Source organism: Silurus meridionalis, chromosome 9, assembly GCF_014805685.1.
Source record: "Silurus meridionalis isolate SWU-2019-XX chromosome 9, ASM1480568v1, whole genome shotgun sequence".
In the NCBI taxonomy this organism is placed as follows: domain Eukaryota; kingdom Metazoa; phylum Chordata; class Actinopteri; order Siluriformes; family Siluridae; genus Silurus; species Silurus meridionalis.
The window spans coordinates 1,713,073-1,737,068 of record NC_060892.1 but is presented as its reverse complement, the minus strand read 5'-3'; the positions used below and the strand labels follow the sequence as shown (position 1 = coordinate 1,737,068).

Here is a 23,996-nt window from a genome sequence, read left to right as displayed (position 1 = left end):
CACAGGCCTGATTCTTTCCCACATGCGTTGTTCTGTACAGTTCCCTGTCCTCCCCTCCTCCACCACATCCACCACACCGGTAAAACATGGACTGGAGTTCGGTTCGGAACGAACTGCATTGATTTTTATCCCCCTATGGTTGTTGCGTTGGATTTTTTTGCGTTTTCTTTTTGTTTCCATATATTTCTGGTTGTATAATGCGAACAAATCGTGTTCCACCCACGAAAATGCATCTGGATCTATTAATATCGATACATTAAACACCTAATGGAGATGAGAAAAAAGTAAAACAAAAGCATTCGATCTTTTCAGGCCTGGTTCTGTGGAATTTATGAACTGGATTTCTGGGCAGTGGAGCGGACTGGCCAGGGCCATGCGCTCCCTGTCGACTTTACGCGTAAAGCCCGGTGGTCCTGGTCAAGTCTGAATGAAAAATATACCGAGTTTCGACTTAAAACTGATCTATTGAAACCGGGCCGGTGTGATTGTGAGGTTCAGACATCAGTGTGCATGTGTAGAAGAGCGAGCGGCCTGTCAGGACCGTGAGACCTGACCGGAATGGATCCGTCTTTTTACAGCGGTACTGTCGCTTTAAATCCTCGCGGCACCGCCTCCTTGGAGTTAGTCACGCCCACTCAGACAACGACACGAGCTAGGATTGGACGAGCCGCGCTCGGGTCCGAGCGCTCCGGCGCTTTTCATTGGCGCGCCGCCGCCTTTTCCCCTCACAGGTTCTCGCGGGGCTGCTTTGTGAAGATGGCGGCCGAGCTGGTCGAGGCGATGGTGAGTAGACGGGGCTGTTTTTCCTTTGGTGCGCGAAAACCACAGCTTCCCGTGGACCAAAGAGAGACCCGGTTCTCGCGTGTTCGAGCCGCGACGAGAACTCGGGCAGCCCGGGGCTCGGCGTAAGCCGTTTCCTGTAGTCGGTAGTCCCTAAAACTGCGCTTGGCTCTGAGGTCTGGACGGAGCTGAGGTTAGCTGCTACAGGCTAACGACACTGGAAATGAATGATGGGACTGTTAAAAAAACACCGGCTCACACAGTAGGCGGCGGATTGTGGAGAACCAGGGTCACTTTTCACATTCTAGAACAAGTCCGAGTTCAACAGGACACGAGAGAACTGTCACTGAGTGCAGCTCCTTCAACCAAGAGCTGAAGTAAAGCTAATAAATGAGTGTGGTGCCGAATGGAGCCGAGCCGAGCCGATCTCAGCCGAGTGGAGCCGATCTGAGCCGAAGCGTCCCTGCACTGCCTCCTGTCCACATCTGTGTATTGATGTATTCCCATATTTTGTAATATAACTCCTAATATTCGTGATTGTCTAAATAAAGCAATCTGCACGAGTTATGTGTGCATTCCTATTTCCAGAGTGTGTAAATATTCATTTCAACACTGATCCTTTGCAGTTGTTGTTCAGATCTTTCAGAGCTTTACTTGTTCAGGAAAACATTATGAATCATAGATTATTTATTTTTTTTTTCCGCATCCAATCGAATGGTTTAGAAACGACCCTTATAAAACATACGCTGACTCTTTTGTGTACTGTCTCTGTTTTTTACATCCATCTTTCTCTTGTGTCTAGAACATGGTGAAGAGTTTTCGAGTGTCTGACCTGCAGACACTGCTGGCCTCTATGGGGCGCAGTAAAAGCGGTTTGAAGCAGGACTTGGTGGGACGAGCTTTGAGACTAGTGCAGACCGAATACAGCCCGGAGCTGCTGAAGAACGTCCGGCAGCTTTACGAAACGCGCTTTCCCAAAGCGCCCGGGTGGTTGGCTGCTCGTCGGCCGGAGGGGATACCGGCAGTGTCCTATCCGACTATCAACTCGTCTCCACGAAACACAGCACAGGGCACAGACTACCTCAACGGCATGCCCAAGCTGGCTGCTCCACCAGCAGCCGAAGTTAAACTAGTGCCCTTGCCCTTTTACCACAACCTAGAAACCTTGCTGCCACCTACTGAGCTAAGTGCGTGATTTATTCACTAAACCAAACCATTTTCTTTTGCTAAACCGTAAATGTTGTACTTTTGTTTAAAAGCTAATGGTTAATTTTCTTTGCAGTTGCACAGAACAGTGAGAAACTACAGGACAGTCAGTGTGTGTTCGAACTAACACAGGGCCAAATAGAACAGATCCGAAACTCCAGGTGGGGAAATCATCTCAATGTTGAACATTTATGTTTGCGCTCATCATCAGCACCCTCAGTTTTAGACTTCATAGCAATGCCACACCAGATGCCTCACTTTCTCACATTTCTTAATGCATTTGAATTGGGAATACAGCAGGATGTGACAACCTGAGCAGAATAATGTTTTTTATTGTTAAGTATGCGTTCAGCGGTATATACTCGGTTCATACAGCTTACTTCGTTAATGCAAAATTGAACGATGACTGATTTTTCTCCATCCTTGTGTTCTCAGTGAACTTCGCCCAGGAGTGAAATCGGTCCAGGTGGGCCTTAGGTAAGTCTGTCTGAATATTACAAGGGAATGTTATGGTCTCTTTTTATTGTTTGTTTGATTGTTTTTTTTTTTTTCCCTCCTCAAATATATTCAAATTTATCAGAGCCTAATTCCTGTTCTTCACACATCTTCATACAAACCTAGTGTGTTTTTGTTTTTAGAAGCACGTTCCTTTTGTCTCAATGCAACAAACTCTGTAATGTAACGAAAATATTTCCGTTGACCAAACAAATCTTTAAATGTCCAGATGTTCCACTGTATTTACATAGAAAATAGCATGGAGAACAGCTGTACACACTTTCAGCACCTGGACAGTTCTTTTCTACGAAATTCTTCGCTGTGCATCTTTTCTTTCTTTCTTTGTGATGCCGTTCAATAGGATTTATATGCGGTGTCTGGGCAGGTTGTTCCATGATGGATACAAACAATCTGAATTAAAACTCGCAGAGCTCAGATGTACACCTCCGATCATCTTGTTGTACGATGAAGTCTGTTCCACTGAACCGCAGTCCAGACGGAACTACACGGTGATGAAGAATGGAGTGGGAGCCATGTTGGATCAGGATTCCTTTAACTTTTCAGGACCTTCCCTGCTCCAATACAACCCCAAACCATTAGGTTTCCACCTCCATGTGGGGGTGAGGGAGTCTGATCACATCTTCTCTCCTGTTCTCCATCTTGTTTGGACTCCAGAACTTACTTCCACTCATTCACCGTCCAGTTCTTGTGCTTTTACAGAGTTTGTTGCATAGAAACCAAATGAACATGCATGCGTTTCAAAAACCGTTGACAAGCGTTATCAGAAAATAACGACTATTTATAAAAGTGTGTGGTGTGCAGAGATGTTCTCTCCATAACCATTCATTCATAAGGGTTGTAATCTGACCATGAATCCATTAGCTTATTATATTTGTATACTATTTTATGCCTCATCAGACCATTTAAAGAGAAATCGGGTCCTAGTAGACTTTCTGTAAAAGTTATTTGGATAGAAATATTTCTTTTTAGGTTGATCAGAAGGAGAACGTTGTTCTGATTTTCAGTGAATCTTCTGGTAAAATGCACATCAATGACACCAATCTGTTTTTTGACTTGTATATTGTCACTTCCTGTTTCTGTCCCTCATCTTGGTGAGACATGACGAATCCACTACAGCGTAAAATTCTCAAGAGCTTTATCTGATATGTTCAACCAACACAATGTTTTTTTTTTTTTGTCCTAGAATCTGTTACACTGACTCCATTGGTGTCCAGGAGGATCAGTACCCTCCCAATATTGCTGTCAAAGTGAATCAGTCCTACTGTCATGTTCCCGTAAGTAGGCTTAGATCGGATCTTGAGTATTTCATTTGCCGGATGGAGCGAATGATACCTATTTTTTTTCCTAATTTGTTACTTGTGTTTTTACCCCAAACATAAAATCCTTTATATTTTAGAGCATCTTTTCATAATCTCTTCCTCACCTGTCATCTCCAGGGTTATTATCCTTCCAACAAACCAGGTGTGGAGCCTCGTCGTCCGTGTCGCCCGATAAACATCACGCCCTGGCTTCATCTCTCGACAGCCACCAACAGAGTCACCATCACATGGGGCAACTTTGGAAAGGTACTTTTGAAAAACGCTCGTTTCCTACGATGCACCTTAATAAGTGTGGTCACGTGACACCGTTCTCGTTTCCCCTGTTGCAGCGCTATTCCGTGGCCGTGTACCTGGTGAGGGTCTTCACGTCTGCAGAGCTGTTCAACCAACTCAAGCACTGCTCGGTGGAGAGCGCCGAGCGATGTCGCGAACGCAGTGAGTCGATAGAACGAGACCGCATATGGACAAAAGTATTGGGACACCTATCATTTCCAGCCACATGATGTTCTCACTAAAAACCATTACCACAAAGTCCATGAAGATATGGGGTAGAAGGTCTCCTGCTGTAGAGCTTTACCCTATTAAGCATAGATGCGATCCCTAATGAGGCCAGTCACCTCACTTACATCATTACCTGACTTGTGGCTGAAGGATCTCCAAACTGTTTAGTGGAACATCATCTCAGAGGAGTGGTGGTTATTATAAAAGAAGCGCACGTGTTATGGTTAGGTGTCCACAAACTTTTGGCCATATAGCGTATCTTTTAAATTCAACCGATTGGGTTATTTTCTGCTTAAATAAAACATCTCTTGGATTATTAAGATGTTTTTTTTGTTTGTTTCTCTGCAGTTCAAGACAAGCTGCGTTTCGATCCAGAGAGTGAGATCACCACTACAGGACTGCGAGTGTCTCTAATCTGCCCAGTATGTATTTGTTCTTTTATTTATCATCCTTTTTTTCCCTCCTTCATGTCATTCAGTAAATAATTTAAGTATATATAATTTGATTTGCATACCGGATGAAGGATTGCTTTTGAGGAGGGTCAGCTCTCTTTTGAAAAAGTGCATCTTCTTCAGTATATATGATTCTCACCGTCTCCGTGTTCTTCTTCAGCTGGTGAAGATGCGTCTGGGAGTGCCGTGCCGGGCGCTCACATGCGCTCACTTGCAGTGTTTCGATGCCGTTTTCTTCTTGCAAATGAACGAGAAGAAGCCTACATGGACCTGCCCTGTGTGTGACAAACCTGCTCCCTTTGAGCTGCTCACCATTGATGGGTAAGATGATGGTGTTCCTACTGACCTTTCCTCTATTACAAGCAGAGATTCTTATTTTAAAAAATTTTTTTTTTTTGCTACTTTGTGCTTTAGATTGCTCTCTGAGATCCTGAAGGAGACGGAGGATGTGGAGGAGATCGAGTATTTGACTGACGGCTCGTGGAGGCCGATCAGAGACGACAAAGAAAAGGACAGGGAGCGAGAAAATAACCACACTCCAGATTATCCAGTTGTGGATATATGTAAGACTTTCCTTTGTGTCTAATTGGAGAAACAAATCCATATCAGTTCTGGGATCTAAAGGGTTGTAATTATGGGCGGAAGGTTTTGATCTACTGTAGCTTGGTGGTTGGTACCAGAGTGGTGCGAAAAATAAAAAACATGGCTGAAAACACACCCTGCTGAGAACAGCAGACTTCTGGTAGTTTCATGGTGAGCAGAAAAGCATCTTGCCATACACAAAACCAAAACCCCTATGAGGTGGATGGGCTACAACAGCAGAAGACCACATCTGGTTTCTCGGCTGACACAGGCCAGCAGGTTGGGTTGGTACTGAATTCTGACTGTACCTGGTTCATCATGATTCATCTGACCAGGCTACCTTTTTATTTATTTATTTATTTTTGAATAAATCTATTTGGGTTTTGGTGAGTGTGTACACTGAGGCCAAGAAAACATGGCATGGCCTTCTGCTATTGTAGCCGATCCACGTTCTGAGATGCTTCTCTGCTCAGCACATTTGTACAGAGTGATGATCTGAGTTAACTCGAACCTGTCTGGTTGAGTTGGATGTTTTTAGAGATGCTGAAGGTTGATGAGAACATTACCCAAATCTGCTGGTGTGACTATAAAAAGACTGAATTCCTCGTTTAAATTTCAGGTGTTCCTGAGACGAACGGCCACTCCCCAGCACACAGCAGTACGAGCCAGACGGGAAGGTCGGCATCTAGCGGCCCAGCGGCGGGCACAGGTGCTGCGAGCGGATCTTCAAGCGGAGGAGCAGTGGTAGACCTTACGCTGGACGACTCATCAGACGAGGAAGAGGGTGGTGGGGGGGGTGGAGACAGCGAGGACACAGAGGACAGCCAGGACAGCCCAGCGCCCAAGCGGGGCCGATACGATTACGACAAAGATCTTGTCACTGCATACTGAAACGGGCTGCAGATACGGACAGAGGGACAGGGGACGCGGGTTCGAGCCCTGGAAAAATCCCCTTAACTCTCATGTTGTTGTTTTGTTTTTTTTTTCGTTTTTTTTTCGCCCCCTACTCCCCCTCTTATTTTCCTCTCCTAAAACACGTTTCCCCTCTCCCACCCAAAAAAATACTCATACAGACGTACAAACACGTGCACAAACTGTTGACCTCTGGAGCAGGTGGGCATCCTCATGACACCACTGGAAAACCCATAGATGCCCACTAAAGCCATCGTGTCTTCTCCACCACGACATCTTGATACTGTTTTTCTCCCTTTAAATAACTGCGGAGTTATAAAACCACCCTCGATTCTTTCTCTTCCACCATCTTCCCACTACAGTCGCTTATAGGCATTTTAGCTTTCACCGTAGACACCAGGTCTTGTGAGGAGATGCTTGAGAAAGATTCCTCGTCAGCAATACGACGTCAGAACCGAACGCAGAGACAAAACTGCGAGTTTGATTAAAAAAAAAAAATTTCTTATATAGGGATTATAATCCTTACTCGATTGGGTTTATGTACAATGTTGGGCAGCCAGAATAAGTCAGCGCCGTCTCTGTAACTCTGCACGGTTTGGTCAGATTTGGAAGGTAACATTTTGTGATTTTTCATTTTATTTATTTGCCCCACCCCCTATATTTTTGTTTTTGTTTTTTCCCATGGAAATTGACAACCTACCTCAGTCTAAAGGCAAACCTGACCACAACTTGAAAGGTTAGACAACATGACTTGATTATTGTGGTTTTTTTTTTTTTTTTTTTTAAATACTCAGTAACACTGGAAAGAAAAAGTTGTTGTTTGCTATGTCATGCCCTTTCGATATCTCACTAAAAACAGCCCTGGACTTTTCTCACAAGTGATGGATTTCCAATCAGCCGAAATAAGGAATTCTCTCTCTCTCTCTCTCTCTCTCTCTCTCTCTCTCTCTCTCTCTCTCTCTCTCTCTCTCTCTCTCTCTCTCTCTCTCTCTCTCTCTCTCTCTCTCTCTCTCTCTCTCTCTCTCTCTCTCTCTCGTCTCAGACACTCGGAATCGTGAGAACTTTTGAAACTGATGTTCCAGCAGGTAAATATTGTACAGTAGGAGCTAACGAGTGCTTATCCGAACTCGGTCGCAAGTCTGCGGCTTCTAAAATTCTGTGAAGTACACGGACCAGCATTCGTTAGAACTCGGGGAAGGCAGGAGATGGAGCTGAGAAGAAGCCCAGGCAATGCCTAGACAACGTTTAAATGACTTGTAAAAGTAATTTCTCTGAATGCATGAACTCAGACGGGGATAAAAACATTGAACCCAATAATAGGCTTCATGTTTGTTTGTTTGGTTTTTTTTTTTTTGGTTCTGTCCCCCCTCAATTAGACACGTTTGTTTCGAAACTTATGAGACTTTGTTTTCACTGTGAGCTCTGTGAATCAGCCATTGATGTCCGTCTGATGTCGTGAGATGGGTGTGTTGCTCAATCTTCTGATGTGGAATCAGCGATCGGTGCAACATGCAACGTTTTCTTTTTCTTTTGCCATTCGTGAGAAAAAAAAAAATCTGTATTTATTGTTTTAATCATTTTTGTCTTGAAATAGCATTTGTATTATTTGTACATATCATATCCAGGCGCTTGAGGAGAGTCCAATGCTAGTTTTCCTAAGGGATGGGAAAAGAAATCTGGCTAGGAGGCTGGTTCCGATTACCCAGTTAGATAGGAGACCTCGCATCCTGCATCCACTCGGCGCAGGAAATCCGTAATCCGCCTGCCATGTTGCCTAGTCATGTGATACTTGGGAATGTCATGGGGGAACTAGTGGTGTTTAATCATAGAACTTCTGCTCTCGGTTGGTGTTCAAGTTTGTATGGGAGCGTGTACTTGGTAGGAGAAGGAGGCAGACCACTGGTCCGAAGTTCAGCTTCATCAGTCATTTGATTAGCGAGTTATAATACCTGAGTACCAGGTACTGTGTAGACACACAAAGGGCTCACAGCTTGCAAATTCTTTTTAGTAAGTAGGACGAGAAAACCACTGCATAATATCCACTGCTCAGAGTGAAGTTTTTGTTTTTCTTTCTGCTTCTTTAAATCACCTGGATTTCCATCTTCAGCGCTGTATTCCATCTGTCCGAGGGAACGTCTTAAAACCGTGACTTTTTTTTTACAGGATTATGATTTGCGAGTCCACATACGGTCTTCCACCAATTGTCCAGGTTCAGGATTTTCATTCGAGAAGCAAAAAAAAATGCTCATATTCAACCCCCCCTTTTTTTCCCTTTTTTTTTCTCTTTTAGAATAGATTTCTATTCACACTTATTGAAGTCATTAGATGAGACCTGGCTGAATAAAGTTCAGCTTCTCGATGGATCTTTATTAAATTTTTTGTTTGTTTTTGGGGGGGGGGCTTTGACCTAAAGTGGTTAATTTGGAATTTGAAGGTTCAATCTTGACTGGTGACGTGCTTTTTTTTTTTTTTTTTTTTTTTTTTTTTTTTCTTCATGACAGTGCTTAAGATAGCATGAGCAGTGGCTTGCAAATTCTTGTAATTGTTTTTTGTTTGTTTGTTTAGTTTTTTCCCCTGTGTCTTTTTACATGTTATTAAAAGCCAATAAAAAAAATAAATAATATTTTAGCAGTTTTCAAGTTTGCTCCAGTGGGTGGTCTTGGATAAATTGTTAGTGTTCTGGTGTTTTTTGTTTATTTTTTTCCCCCCTATTTTCATAAGCGATAAATAAATCGGTGGAATTCTGTCGTGTCCACGAAAGTGAATTTGGCTGTGGAATCGAGTACTCGGGCGGTCCCTGTTTGAATGGAAAGAAGTGTAAAAAGTTCAAGGACATCATACTGTCATTTGTGTGCAATTAATTAAAATGATTTTAAAAAAATCGTTTCTTTTTTTTTTTTTTTTTTTTAACCATTATCAGGTTCTGAGTCCAGGTTTGTTCTGTTCCTTACTGAATGTTCATGCAGGATTCTCTCTGGGTTCCTCTCAGATACATGCCAGTAGGTGGCGTGGTTACTCCAAATAACTTGAACTGTGTTTGTGTGTTACAGTGGCTTCTGATAATACTTGGCACCCTTGGTGAATGAGAGAAGGAAGTCTTGTATTTCTTCAATCATTTGTTTACAAGAAAATCACATCAAAAACGTTCATAAGAGTCAAATATATTTAGAAGTAGGATCCCATTTATATACATTTCTATGTACACTTGGGTGACTAAATTATGACTTTTTGTATTTTTTTAAAAATGTAAACATTAGACAGACAATTTTTTCACAGCCCTCTCTGCTTACATCTACTCAGGGTGCCAATATTAGTGGAAGACACATTATATGATGCCCATCAGTGCCCAGAATGTCTTCCTGCTTCATGTCCAATGTTCCCAGGAAAAGCTCTGGATCCACTCGTACCTCCTCAACCATCATAAAGCGGTTATTATTAAAGCTCTACAACAATTCTACATGGCCCTCACAAGAAAAGCTCATCATTTTATTTGTCCTGCTGAAGCTGGTACACTTCTGTATACGGGCAAAAGTTTGTGGACACCTGACCATAAGATGTGACCATAAGATCACTTCCACTAGATTTTAAAGTTTGCTTATGGAGGTTTGTGTGAGATTCATTCAGCTGGAAGTGTGTAAGTAAAGTCAGGTAGTGATGTAGGTGATGTGAGGAGACCTTGGGTGCAGTAAGCGTTCACATTCATCCTGTTCAGTAGGGTTGAGGTCAGATCTTTATAGCAGGCCAATTAAGATCTTCTACTGTCATGCTGGACCAGGTTTGTGTCTCCTAGTTACATATTATGGTATTTGGCAGACATTATTATCCAAAGCAACTGAAAATATACATTTACATCATTACATACGTCGTTTTTACGACTGAGCAGTTAAGAGCCTTGATCGAGCGGTGGCAGTTTGCTGGTGCTCGGGTTTGAACTCATGACCTTCCGATCAAAAGTCCAACCACTGAGCTAGTTAAAGGGAAAATGGAGGTTGTAGCTTCATGGTTCAGATGTTGGACTTCTTATCAGAAGGTTGTAAGGTCAAATCTCACCACCATTAATCTGCCTCTGTCGGGCCCTTAAACCATACCCTCGTGTATAAATGAGATAAACGTCTGCTGATATTATAACCTCTATAGCAGGAGATCTTCGTGGACCCTCCCAATACGTTCTTATACAACCGTGTGCCTCCAAAATGAATAGTAACAGGAGGAGGATCCACATATGGGTGGAAAAGGTGATTATAATTGTGTCCATAACAGTGTGATCATCTGAGAAGGTTGTGCATGAAATGGTTTCAATTACAAGTTCAACTCCCAATGAAATGATTTAATTACCAGATCAAACAATTAACTGAAAGCTGGAAGGTACTTTATTATTATTATAAAAGCCCTGATATTTTTTCAGTATGTATGTAAACCAGAGATCCACACCGAGAAGACGTGAGAAGAGAAAATCACATGTAATCGCCATGTTGCACGGTATATCAGCCTATCCTTGTGTGTGAGTGACCGGTCTTATCGCGATACTTCGATTCTCGCGAGATTTTCAACGCTTCCTCCTGGTTCGAGAGCGGCTTCCTGTACAGGATTTTTTCTTCTTCTGCACATTTAAAAAAAAAAAAAAAAAAAAAAGGGTTTGGACGGAATTTTGAGCACAAGGATCTTCTTCAGGAGGACACACCTTGAGATCATTTAATGCCGCGCTCATTTGTGGAGAAATAAACCCCAGGGATCAGATGTGCTAAAGGCCTAAAAGCTGTCATCTATCCGAAGACGGTTCCTAGAAGGAGTTTGGGCCGTGCCGAGTCACAGCCTCCTGTCTCAACTGGGAGAACTTCGGAGAAGATCACAGCCATGATTTGGTCTCACACCTCGTTCCAGCTTGTACACTAGACCTTTTTTGTTTGTTTTGCTGTCCAATGCTTACCTGTGTGTGGGACACCTTCTTCACCTCCTGTCTTCTTGTCATCCTCCCACCTGCTCGACTGTGACAGTGAGGCATGTCAGACTCCAACATCTAAACCTTCTGCAAAGCTGGTCCATAAAAGATTGTCTCGTTTCTGTGAAATTAAAATATCTACAGTTTTTGAAAGAGTAATACAATAGTAATCAGACATGGCCCCGAAGAAACCCAGACCAGTCCCTCTGAACATTACACCTACAGGGGAAGGACAGCAGTCCACCAACCCTGATGCTGCTTCAGAGTAAGTACATCATCCACACATCAGATATCACCACTGTTATATCCTCAGATCTTTGAGGAACTCCTTCTGATTTGGTTCTGCTCAAGGTTTTCCAGATTTCATGATCAGGCCATGTTTATGAAGATGAGCGGTTTTCCATTTTCAGTATCCATGCTATCTTCATGGGCTGTGCTCCACACTATCCTTCCTTCTCCTCCGTATGATCTGAGTTGGGGTAGTCATAATCATGCTGATGGTGCTTATGGAGATTTCAGCCAATAACGTGTTAAAAGTCATCAGGTACTGATGTCGGTGAGGAGCAGTCACTTTAAGGTCTTCCAATCCAACCCATATTTTCATGGACCATCCAAATACATCTGATAAGATGATGTGCCTCAAAAAAAAATTCCGGGAGAAGATCCAACTCTGGTTGGAAGAGTCCTAATAATTTTATCCTTGTATTGTATCTGCTCCAGTGTATGACCAGAATGTACTGAATGAAATGATGGACTATGCTTCACATGATCTTTCCTTCTCCTGTGTGTGTGTGATCTCAGTTTGGATAGTCAAGTTCATGAAGATCCAGAATTTCTCACAAATATTCCCAATTGGTATCAAAATTCTTTCTTTTAATACTTTTTTCCAGATTATTATATGAACCTGATGTATTTTTGTTTGCTCAGAGCCAATTTGGAAGCCTTGCAGAAGAAGCTCGGGGAGCTGGACCTGGATGAGCAGCAAAGGAAGCGTCTGGAAGCCTTCCTCACCCAGAAGGCTCAGGTGGGTGAGCTGAAAGATGACGACTTTGAGCCCATCTGTGAGCTTGGTGCAGGGAACGGAGGAGTCGTCCATAAAGTGCGCCACAAACCCTCCAGGCTGGTCATGGCCAGAAAGGTAAAGTATGTGTTCAGTGTGTGTGTGTGTGTGTGTGTGTGTGTGTGTGTGTGTGTGTGTGTGTGTGTGTGTGTGTGTGTGTTCTTTTTGTGAGCTGGATGATGCAACTCAGCTTTGTTCTCCATTTTGCTGCAGCTTATACATTTGGAAATCAAACCAGCCATCAGGAACCAGATTATCCGCGAGCTGCAGGTGCTGCACGAGTGCAACTCGCCCTACATAGTGGGCTTCTATGGAGCGTTTTACAGTGATGGAGAGATCAGCATCTGTATGGAGCATATGGTGAGAAGAGTTGAATGAATGTGAATGTCCTAGATGTGCACTGTATGAGCAAAAATACTGGGACACCTGATTTGTCATGTGAACATGATCCTCCTCACCTCGTCTACATCAGTAACGGACCTAACTAACACCCTTGTGGCTGAACGAATCTCCACAAAATCTCCACAAAATCTAGTGGAACATCTGCCCAGAAATAAGCACATTCCAATCTTATATTCAGGTGTCTACAAACTTTTGTCCATTTAGTGTATGTTTCTCTTGGAGAGATTCATTACTGTGAATTCTTTCATGGTTTTCCTGATTTGCAGTGAGGAATGATAGAACTTTTCCTGGGTAGCTGTTGAAGAGAATATAATTGTTGGTCTTTTTCAGGATGGAGGTTCGCTGGATCAGGTACTAAAAGAAGCTAGAAGAATTCCAGAGGAAATCCTGGGTAAAGTTAGTATTGCGGTGAGTATTGCTCTTTTTTTGTTGTTGTTGCTTTTTATTATCTAGTACAGACATCACACACTCATCAAAGGGTTTCTGCAATTGAAAAAAATTTACTTTCAAGACTTCAAAGTCTTAAATTCCATGTTCTGGCGCTCAAATAATTTTAAACGGGTCGAAGTCATTGTACCGCACCTCTGATGCCCTTTGAAATGCTTTTGCAGCAATTGTTTTGTTTGTTTGTTTGTTTCATTGGTGTTGTACTTTTTCTATCGCTATTCCGAATTTAATTCGCTGTATTACAACTACAAACGAGCCCAACAGCCAATCAGCATTCTGATATTGAATGAATCTCTTTCAAGTAAGCTCGGTTAAGGCCAGTTGAAAAACAATGTTATTATTTGTGTGTTTTTGATGTCATTGTTTGTGGTTTTAAAAAGAGCTTAAATTTGATTTGGAGAAACCTGCAGAAACCCTGTCATGAGAAATTTTCCATTTCCTGCTTCAGAGCTGGAATTTTGAGATGAAGAGATATCTGTGGGTGTTTATTAGAAATACATTCACATTTAAATTCTTAGATGTGGCCTGATTTTAATTGGTCCGATAGATAGACAGACAGACAGACAGACAGACAGACAGACAGACGGATAGATGGATAGACAGACAGATGGATGGACAGACAGATGATGGACAGCTTGACAGACAGACAGATGGATGGACAGACAGATGATGGACAGCTTGACAGCTTGACAGCTTGACAGCTTGACAGACAGACAGATAGATAGATAGATAGATAGACAGACAGACAGACAGACGGACGGATAGATGGATAGACAGACAGATGGATGGACAGACAGATGATGGACAGCTTGACAGACAGACAGATAGATAAATAGATAGACAGACAGACAGATAGATAGATAGATAGATAGACAGACAGATGGATGGACAGACAGACAGATGATGGACAGCTTGACAGATAGATAGATAGATAGATAGAGAATAAATATAAAGGCTGTAACAGTGCAGAGACGTGTGGAGATCATTAAGAAGTACAGAAATGGTTCTAAGGCGATGGCATTGAAGAGGAATGTGCAGAAGTGAAAGGTTACAAGATTATGGCATTTAAGAACATGTCATAATGCAGCATAAACCCTTTATATAAACACAACTTTTAGCTTGTAAAAGTCCACGGTGATATACACAGTTTGATCATACGATTGGTATGTGCTGCTTTTTTTTGGACATCCTATTCCAAATGTAGTCCCCATTTGCTTTTATAATAATCTCTACTCTTTTGGGGAGATATTCCACTAGATTTCGTGGAGCCACAAGGGAATTCGAATAGTGCAAATAGTAGTGATGTAGGTGAGGAAGTGAGGAGGCCTGAAGTGCAGTCAGTTTTCACCATCATCCTGTTTAAAAGGGTTAAGTTCAGAACTTAATAGTAGGAGATCTTCCACTTTAATCGATGTAAAGCAGATCTTCATGGAGCTAGCTTTGTGCACAGGGGCATTGCCATGCTGGAACAGGTTTGGGTCTCCTAGTTCAAGTGAAGGGACAATTGCATGCAAAGACCTTTAAGACAGAACTAGACATGGCTGACAAAGTCAGGTGTCTCAATATTTTTGAGCTGACCGTGTATTTCTGAATGAAACGTTCTCTTTATCTGTTCCACAGGTTCTTCGAGGACTTGCCTATCTGCGAGAAAAGCACCAAATCATGCACCGAGGTATTTTTGGAGGCACATTCCACAGAAATGTTTTGTGACTCTGCATGCGTGTACATGTGCAAGTCGATACTCGATTTGCTCGGGCAGGAAATGAGCGTATTGATATACATCATCCAGACTTAATCTAATCTTTTCCCTGCTGCGAGTCGATCATTTGAGCCGACATGTCATACATGTTACACAGAAACGATATCATCTGTGGTAGCGTTTAAAATGAAAAACCTTTACATTTCACCTAAACCTGCGATCGCCGTGGCGATTTGAAAGCTAGCGAAAGATTTCGGCGTATAGTAACTACGGTTCTGTTCGCAGAAACTCCACACCAGGCTGAATATTTACACTACATGGCAACATCTCATTCCTCTTATAATAACTTCCAATCTTCTTCTATCCACGAGGGTGTGAGTAAAGTCAGGTAGTGATGTAGGTGAGGTGAGGAGGTCTGGGGTGCCGTCAGTGTTCCAACCCGTGTAAAGCATATATTCATGGACCATCCAAAGACATGTGGTTATAGTGATGTACCGCCAACCTGGTGGTAACAGTTCAGGGAGGAATCATATGGCTGGAAAAGGCAAGCACCCCAATACTTTCATTCTAATAGTATCAGCTCTGGTTCAAACAGCAGGAGATCATATTTTGCGATATCACACTTTCCCATCGATGGATTTTAACTCCTAAACAGTCTCAGCTGATGGTCAGACCAGGTGGCGTAGAATTTAGAACAATACACTAGTATATTGGGCAATAATTGCAATACCACACTGCCTCCACAGGGGGACAAACATCAAAGCCGACACGCTGACACGTTAACGTACGTCATTTTAGTTTGTTTTCAGCGAGGAAGGATGGTGTCAGCGATGAACTGTTCACCAAAGTTGGATTTCTGAGATGCATGTCATCAAGAAGAATGAAGAAAGTGAACTAAAAAAAAGCTCTGGACAGAATAATGCAATGGGACATCCAAAAAACTGTCTGCATCTCGAAGGTCATTTCCTTAAGGGACACAAACAAATCCAGTCAAATGTTTTCTTGGCGTCTGGCAGAATCACCTGGCACCAAAGTTCATGTGAGAACTTGCCTTACAGGAACCGTACTTAAAGGGTGTGTGAAAGAAAAAATGCACGAACGAACCACAAGATGATATACGATATATATGATGTTTGCGAAAGTATTGGGACACTTGCTTTTTGTTTTTGTTGTTTCTCCACTTGTATCCTTAAACTGTTAAAACAAAGATCTGACCTGAACCTTTTTGAACATCATGAGCGCTGGCTGCACCCCAGACCTCCTCACCTCATCTTCATCAGTATTTGAATTTACTAACACCCTTGTGGATGAATGAATCTCTGCAAATCTCCACAAAAGCTGGTGGAACATCTTCCCAGCAACTTTAAGTAACTAAGAACTAAATATGGAATGGGATGTTAAACACCACATATTTTATGGTTAGGTGTCCACAAGCTTTTGTCCATTCAGTGTACATTTGCGACGCCAACTTGTGATTCCTGTCTGATCGTTTGACCAAACACAAAGGTGTTTTTGTCACCATCAACCAAAAATACAAGGTATCTAATCAAAAGCAACAGATGATACGTGATGATCGGCATATAATAAAGACCTTCTCGGAGTGAAAGTCCAATGGGAATTAAGTCAGCAACCTCAAAACCCTGACCTCGCCGAACCCGAAGCGGGAAAGAACGTAACATGGCACCACTTAGTTCTCAATAAGTCAAAATAATTGTCCTACATTGCTTCAGATGTTTCTACAGCATATAATATCCTGTTCGGTTGTTGTGTGCCGAGTAACAGCTCCTTTTCGGGTTGATGTTCTTCACACAGTTTTTAGTGTGGATGGAATCGGTGTAAACATGAACTGTTGATATGCGCCAAATGGCACAATGTTTGGCTCATGGGTCCAAATACTCCTGCAGATGTGGTGGGTATTTACTGGAAAGTTGTGGGATCAGAAGACATTGGATTTCCAACTTGCACTTGCATAATAGAGTTCGGTTTTGAACTCTTAGCCTCTTATTATTTCCTGTTGATGAAGTTTCTTGGCCCATTTAAACAACATATATGCGCTATGATGTTTGTCCTAACATCCTTCGACTCCATGTCTCCACATCCCATCTCCTATATGAAAGCTCCTCCCTAGTTGCCATTGGTTAAGGTTTTGCCCACTGCCAAATGAAGTAGTGAACTGAAAATGGCTGACCGGGGCATTGCCAGGGGTTTTGGAGGAGCCGGATTAAGAGCTGAACATGCTCATGAGGGACACTCAAGTCTGTCGCTGTGCTGTTGTGACATTGAGAGTCAGCAGAGTGAGCGCAAAACCGTCTGGGAGCCTGGCTGGTAATTATGGCTTTGCAGAGGTGATTATATGGCAGCCGCGCCCTGCAACCCCCTCTGTTCTTATTTTTGCATCACCTCTCTTTCCGTCTTGGTTTATCAAATCTTTTTTTTTTCTCTCTCATCGGAAAGCTGAGCTGGAGGAGGGTCTCGCGTAGGTCTGGTAACAGGCTGCAACTCGGTACAGATAAAAACTGCTGTCTGGAGACGTTCTCAGACCGTTCTCCTGTTACTTATGTGTAGCGATGCGCAAATGGGGTCCTAATTCCAACTTCGAATCGATGACCAGGCAAAAAGGGTATCGTATGTGTGTGTGTCACGTGATTTATTTCCCATACATAAAAAAAAATGGCCATGCATGTTTGCCATCAAAGGCAGCTCGCATTTTTGTCAACGATGCAGCCGTGCTAATGCAGGGCTACTTGTGAGATGTTTCTCTGGTCGAATACTTGGCACAGTCTAGGATGACTGGAGTGAAGCTGGAGGAAAAGGGCCAGGTGGTGGGATTTGAGCCTTGGCACTCTTAGCCAGCCCTACTCCTCCTTATTCCTTTTCATCCCTCCATTTCACCTACATTCACTCTCTCTGTTGTGCTTTGGCTCCTGCAGACGTGAAGCCCTCCAACATCCTGGTGAACTCGCGCGGTGAAATCAAGCTGTGCGACTTTGGCGTGAGCGGCCAGCTCATCGACTCCATGGCCAATTCCTTTGTGGGAACACGCTCATACATGTCGGTGAGTCAGACCTCTCTCTTTCTCCCTCTCTCCCTCTCTCACTCTCTCCCTTTCTCTCTCTCTCTCTCTCTCTCTCTTCCCCACCCTCCCAATCCTGCCCCTGCCCTTGCCAGAAACCAAGCCCATGCCCAGTAACGCAGTATGTGGTGCGGAGGCAGCCACTGCTAGCTCGGCCCAGTCCTGCATTTTTGACGCTGTTTCGACTCTTCGTAATGTTACTTTTTTCCTGCCTTGACAGCCGGAGAGGCTCCAGGGCACTCACTATTCAGTGCAGTCGGATGTATGGAGCATGGGCCTGTCCCTGGTAGAGCTGGCCATCGGCCGCTACCCCATCCCCCCGCCCGACGCCAGGGAGTTGGAGGCCGTCTTTGGGCGACCCGTGCTAGATGGACCAGGGACGGAGGGACACAGTATGTCAACAAAAGCCAGACCTCCGGGACGCCCCATTAGTGGTAAGACTTCATATCTGTCCTGAAGTGTATTAGGTCTTAAATGATTCATTATCTAAACCCTGTTGGTGAATGTTATTATTGATTGATTATGTTTCTTATATAAAAGAAATGTTCATGGGACACTTAATATAAAGCTACATAGAGAGCTATAAGGCAATTTAGTTGACTCATGTGAAATGTCTTTTCCCCAAAGGACATGGAATGGACAGCAGGCCGGTCATGGCTATATTTGAGCTACTGGACTACATTGTCAACGAGGTCAGAGAAATGCCCAGTGTACAAATCCTGGTGTATTTTTGTGTGTGTGTGTGTGTGTGTGTGTGTGTGTGTGTGTGTGTGTGTGTGTGTGTGTGTGTGTGTGTGTGTGTGTGTGTGTGTGTGTGTGTGTGTGTGTGTGTGTGATTTTTTTCTTTAATGCATTTTTTCCCCATTTTGTTCTGCTCCTCAATATCACCTTCTTTTGCTCTTTCTTTCCATCCCTCCATTTTCCATAGCCCCCACCCAAGCTGCCACTTGGTGTATTTACCTCAGACTTCCAGGACTTTGTGACAAAATGGTGAGTTCACGTTTTTTGGGTTGGAATTCACTCCTTTTTAATTGTTTTTGGGTGAATTTTAATTTTCTTTCTTGGTCCACAGCCTCATCAAGAACCCCGCTGACCGAGCTGACCTAAAGATGTTGATGGTGCTTGTTGTCTGGTTTATTTTTATAATTATATTCTGATTACCATCATAACCAGATTAAATATCCCATCAGAAGAGTTAAATCGACGACTTATTGCATTTAAATATATAAGAAGTCGTTTCTCAAGGCCACTTCTGGTTTTGTCGTTACAGGGCCACACGTTTATCAAGCGTGCAGAAGTGGACGAGGTGGACTTTGCTGGTTGGTTGTGCCGAACCATGGGTCTGAATCAGCCGAGCACTCCTACTCGCAGCTCGGATTGAACTCGACGCTAACGCACAGTCCTCATCATCCTCACTGCTCTTTTCTTTTCTCCCCTCTGCTCTTTTTTTTCTCCCTATGCTCTTCCCTGCACCTGGTCAGCCCTTTCGAGTTTCCTCGTTCCTCCTCACTCCTCGCTCTGTTCTTGCCGCGGGGCTTTTTTGCAGGTACTGGTTTATGAGAGGTTTGTTCACATTCACAGCATATCGAAGATCCTTTTTCTGTTCTACTTGATTTTTTTTTTTTTTTGTTAAACCAAAAAACCAAAGAGGGCTCCTGCAGATGATGATGATGATGATGATGATTTTCTGGTCATTTTATGAGCTGGATATGTCTGTGAACATGATTGAATTCATGAAGCTGAACCATGACTCGTGCATGCACGTTTCTAGGCATGCATCTGACACAACATTTCAGACATACATGCACTATATGTGACTGTAAGATTAGTATCTTCTCCTTTTCGAACATCCCATTCTACATTCGCTCGTATAAATATGCTCCTCTCCATTCTTGGTAGATGTTACACAAGATTTTGGAGTGTGCTTGTGGAGATTTATAGATGTTTATTCAACCACAAGAGCGTTCATAAAGTCAGGTACTGATGTATTTGAGGTGAGGAGGCCTGGGGTGCATCTTTATTTAATAAGGTTGAGATCAGACCCCAATAGCTGGTAATTTTCCGCTCCAAGTCGTGTAAATGCAAATTTTCATGGAACAGGAACATGTTTGGATCTTCAAGAAGCAGCTGTGTATATGTTCATATGCCCCAATACTGAAATCTCCATTTATATTCAAGAAAGTTTGCAGAGATTTGATCTTCACGTGATTCACAAGGTGGCACGCTCTTCCTGAAAACCTTATTGATATTCCAGTAGCTGCATCTGAAGCTTAGATTTGTCATCTAAAGGTTCTGTTTGATGCTGTAACTTTTTTCACCTTTAGGGATTTTGGGAAAATCTTTTTTTTTTTTTTAATGGTTTAATGTTCATTTTTATTGGTACCTACACGCAAAAACAAGCATTTCTGCTCAATAGATAAACCAGGATCGCACTGATCATTTGCAGACGTTGGACACATGCACACAGACTGTACATCCTCTGCAAGCTACGGTTATTAAAACTAAGTTACGTATTTTGCGTAGTAGACTGTTTACCAAGTCGGGATAAATTTGACGCACTATACAAGCAAATGTAGAGGGGAAAAACGAATGCATAGAGCCAACAGACGGTAAATGTGAAGATGGCTGGGGTGTGGCTTTGCCTTCTTCTTCAATGTTCAGTTTCCAACACACACAATGGGGCATAAAACAAGTTTTGCATTTTTCTCGTTTTATTCAGTTTCTGTCTCGAAAGAAAATTCTTTAAGTTGTGGGTTATTTTGGTTAAAATGAATACAATGGTGGACCTGTTTTGTGACCTGGCATTCACCTCTAACCAAATGAATGCAGACGCACATGTGTAATTAATAAAAATAAATGTGTGTGTGTATCTCTATCTCTATCTCTATCTCTATCTCTATCTCTATCTCTATATATATATATATATATATATATATATATATACACACATACACACACAAACACACACGGTGCAATTGGTACTGTTTCATAGTCTTAAAATTAGCCTTTGGTGGGTTTTTTATTTTGGATTGGTGTAAAAAAAAAAAAAAAAGAATAATACAAAGTAATTTTATTATCATATGAAATTTGTTAAATACAATTCTAATACATGAATAAAATCTTATTTGTGAATCAACGCGTCCACACACTCAATCGCAATGTTTATAATATATATATATATATATATATATATAAATATAGTTATTATATAATATAAGTTGGTTTTTTGGAATTTCTTTGTATCAATTACTCATTAATGGGCATGTGATGATGTGTTGTGTAATGAAGGGAGAGTCACTGCCAAACTACATTTTTTTGTCCTGTTCCAACTACCAAAAAAAACCACACCTGAGTCAATTAATTGCTGCCTAACATGTTGGAAACGAGAGTTGCTCAATAAGACAGACTGGCTTTTGAAGACCTGAGAAGATTGATGTAAAATATCTTGAATCATTTTATTAAAAATCTTCAAAAAAAAGATTTTCTTTCAAAACTTTAACCTTCTGTTTTATTAAGCGTCATTTATTTTATATCTGCATGTCCATGTGTTCACTCGAAATCTCTACTACTCGAAGCATTTTCACAACATCTTCTCTGTCCTCCACATTTGTAGCTACATTGTAGTTACTCAGAATTATGAAAAAATAAATCTGGATATCCTACAATGTCATGAAGGCTGGACCTATCTTAGGAAGTATAACTTTACCTTGGTAGAACATGGAGACGGTCAAAAGGTTGCACTGATTCTCAGGTACTAGGATCTTCTTTTGTAATGTCCATTAAAAAGAAAAACTCCTAATAATGATATCCACCACCCAGTAGGTCGTTCTTTGCATAGACTAAGGAGCTCCTCATCTTTCCTCCATGGTAGAACAAGAGCACATGATGGGTACTGTTCAGATGAAGTAAGTTGTGCACTGGATACAAACAGAAAAGTCTGAATTCACAAAACACTAAATTCTAGAAAAAAGAAAAAAAAAGCAGTATGTTTGAGACACCCATATCGTGTTTACATATGACACTGGCTTGTATGGAGGGTCTTAATGGACTGCAGCACAAGCAGGAGATCCTACACTGAGCTCTTGTGAGAATGTGATGGATGAAATTGTCTCACTGCTTTCAAAAGTTTTTGTGATTATATGGAGAGTTGCTGAAGAAAGTACACTTTTTGTCTAAATGTTTCCAAGTGCATGAAGAAATGCATGAGTTGTGGAGACTGTTGCATTCAGGAATGTGTCCTGGACTGTCTGATCCTCAGCTGAAGCTTCATCACTAAGGAGCTAAACTCACAGGCACAGGTGATCTCGCTAGGGGTGCCAAATCTTTTTGCTGAATTGTTAAAGTAAAGTGGCTCAAAGCAGAGGAGATCTAAGGATCAGGAAGCATAAGTTGGACTTTTAAGCTTATTTACTAAATTCTGTGCAACTTGAAGAAAGAGGTTTAGTTGATGGTATGGAAAAATCACTGGACAAATGCTTCAGAAGTATGTCTGGTTCCACCTTGGCATTAATTGGGCCAAACCGTCTGTTGGGACGCAATGTCTGCAGACACCACACTGCTAGACATGTGCATCAACTGATAAACGGTCCATTGTACTGCCCCATTAGATAAATTGCTAATTATTATTGCGCCCACATAAGGTCCATCCATGAACGTAAAAGTGACCCTTCTGACCTTGTGGTGCCTGACTATTGATGTATCTCACTTTGCATGTGCACTAATGGACTTGTTCAAACCAGGCCATCCAACTCCAGGGTCTTTATCAACCTGGAAACCCTGGAAACCCCAAAGAGTTTGAGGACCACTGAAAGGGTTTTCATATTTTGTGTTTTAAGTCCAAATTATTCAGTTTCACATGAGCCATCTTCTTCCAGATTGTTCATGTGCCTAGAAAGTGACTTGGATTGTTTATCAGCTACTGCTAATCAGTGGTTACCAGATGTGACCATTTATGTATGGCCAGTGGTTTGTGGGCCAGATTTAGGTATAGAATGTCATCATGCAGTATAAGATAAGAAAAGAGACTTTTTAATTGGGTGTTTTTCTTTTGTGAATTAGACTTTTGTAGAGAACAGATTGCTGTAGGTGTAGCCAGGGAATTAACTTGTTTACCATGTTAGCTGAGTCCAGCTTAATTGGAGTTAGGTGTGTCCAGTTACTGGACAACCATACTTGAAGCATATATATATATATATATATATATATATATATATATATATATATATATATATATATATATATATATATGCATTAGCCTGTTAGTTGTGGATATAAATGCAAAGTTGAAGGTGCAAAAGGAATTGAACCTAAATTCCTGACAATTAGAAGTGACTAGAGTGGTGGCTGAAGCTAACATGTCTAGCAATGCTAACAAAGGAAACAACTAGGTCCATGGGGTTCCTCAGCGTTCCTCATATCTGGGTCTACTTAAAGTTTATCTTTGGAGGACATGGAATCTGTAGCTCCAATGGCAATCACAACTGGCTATGCAGATAGCTCCATGTGTACTAATGATTGAGAAAAAAAACCCATCACAAATCAATTTAGAACTTTTTTGGAAGTCCAAGGTCTTCATACATCAAAGCACAAGTTTGTACCTCAGAGTTCTTCACTGCGAAAGGGTGAAATAAATTTTAAAAGATGCTATTAGTTTTACATTTTGAAGGTATGATTATTCATAAATGGGATTTGAAGTAAGGAAGCTGTTAATGCATGTTTTCGTAAGTCCTTTCTGTCATTGTTCAATAACTGGATTTTCAGCGAGTTGAAAATAAATTGAGTTTCTATTCATTTATCAGTAAAGAGCAACATTTCTTAAATCTTCCCTGTAGTAATTACACATATATTACTGATACGGGAGCTAGGAGTTCAGCTAAAAAACACACCGGGGTATTCGTTAATTGTTAAAGCACTCTTTTATATCATTTGTTTAAACATCAAAATTAAATTAGTTAAAAAAAAGCACTAATATATTTCAAATCAAGCCTGCATTGGGAATCTGTTTGTTCGGGAGCTGGACAAATGCACAGGGGCTTTTTTTCTGTGGTCAGGACTTTTGCTGTTATTTGGCTTGTTATATTCTATTGAAGAAAAGCATTTAGAACTGTA

The 23,996-nt window shown here is 41.8% G+C and overlaps 2 protein-coding genes across 2 annotated transcripts; both read left to right on the top strand.

The window, feature by feature from the left end:
* Positions 1-142: 142 nt before the first annotated feature.
* pias4a (protein inhibitor of activated STAT, 4a) lies at positions 143-7,622 on the top strand. Its single transcript, XM_046858209.1, has 11 exons — positions 143-783; positions 1,583-1,967; positions 2,063-2,147; positions 2,422-2,463; positions 3,686-3,776; positions 3,939-4,067; positions 4,151-4,256; positions 4,671-4,744; positions 4,935-5,095; positions 5,189-5,337; positions 5,976-7,622. Exons 1-11 carry the CDS (start codon positions 559-561, stop codon positions 6,245-6,247), a joined length of 1,719 nt encoding a protein of 572 aa, XP_046714165.1. The 5' UTR covers positions 143-558; the 3' UTR covers positions 6,248-7,622.
* A 3,166-nt stretch (positions 7,623-10,788) lies between these two features.
* On the top strand, positions 10,789-21,387 carry map2k2a (mitogen-activated protein kinase kinase 2a). Its single transcript, XM_046857926.1, has 11 exons — positions 10,789-11,472; positions 12,135-12,345; positions 12,481-12,627; positions 13,000-13,077; positions 14,737-14,788; positions 17,746-17,870; positions 18,109-18,322; positions 18,516-18,580; positions 18,817-18,878; positions 18,961-19,006; positions 19,159-21,387. Exons 1-11 carry the CDS (start codon positions 11,384-11,386, stop codon positions 19,267-19,269), a joined length of 1,200 nt encoding a protein of 399 aa, XP_046713882.1. The 5' UTR covers positions 10,789-11,383; the 3' UTR covers positions 19,270-21,387.
* Positions 21,388-23,996: the final 2,609 nt, after the last annotated feature.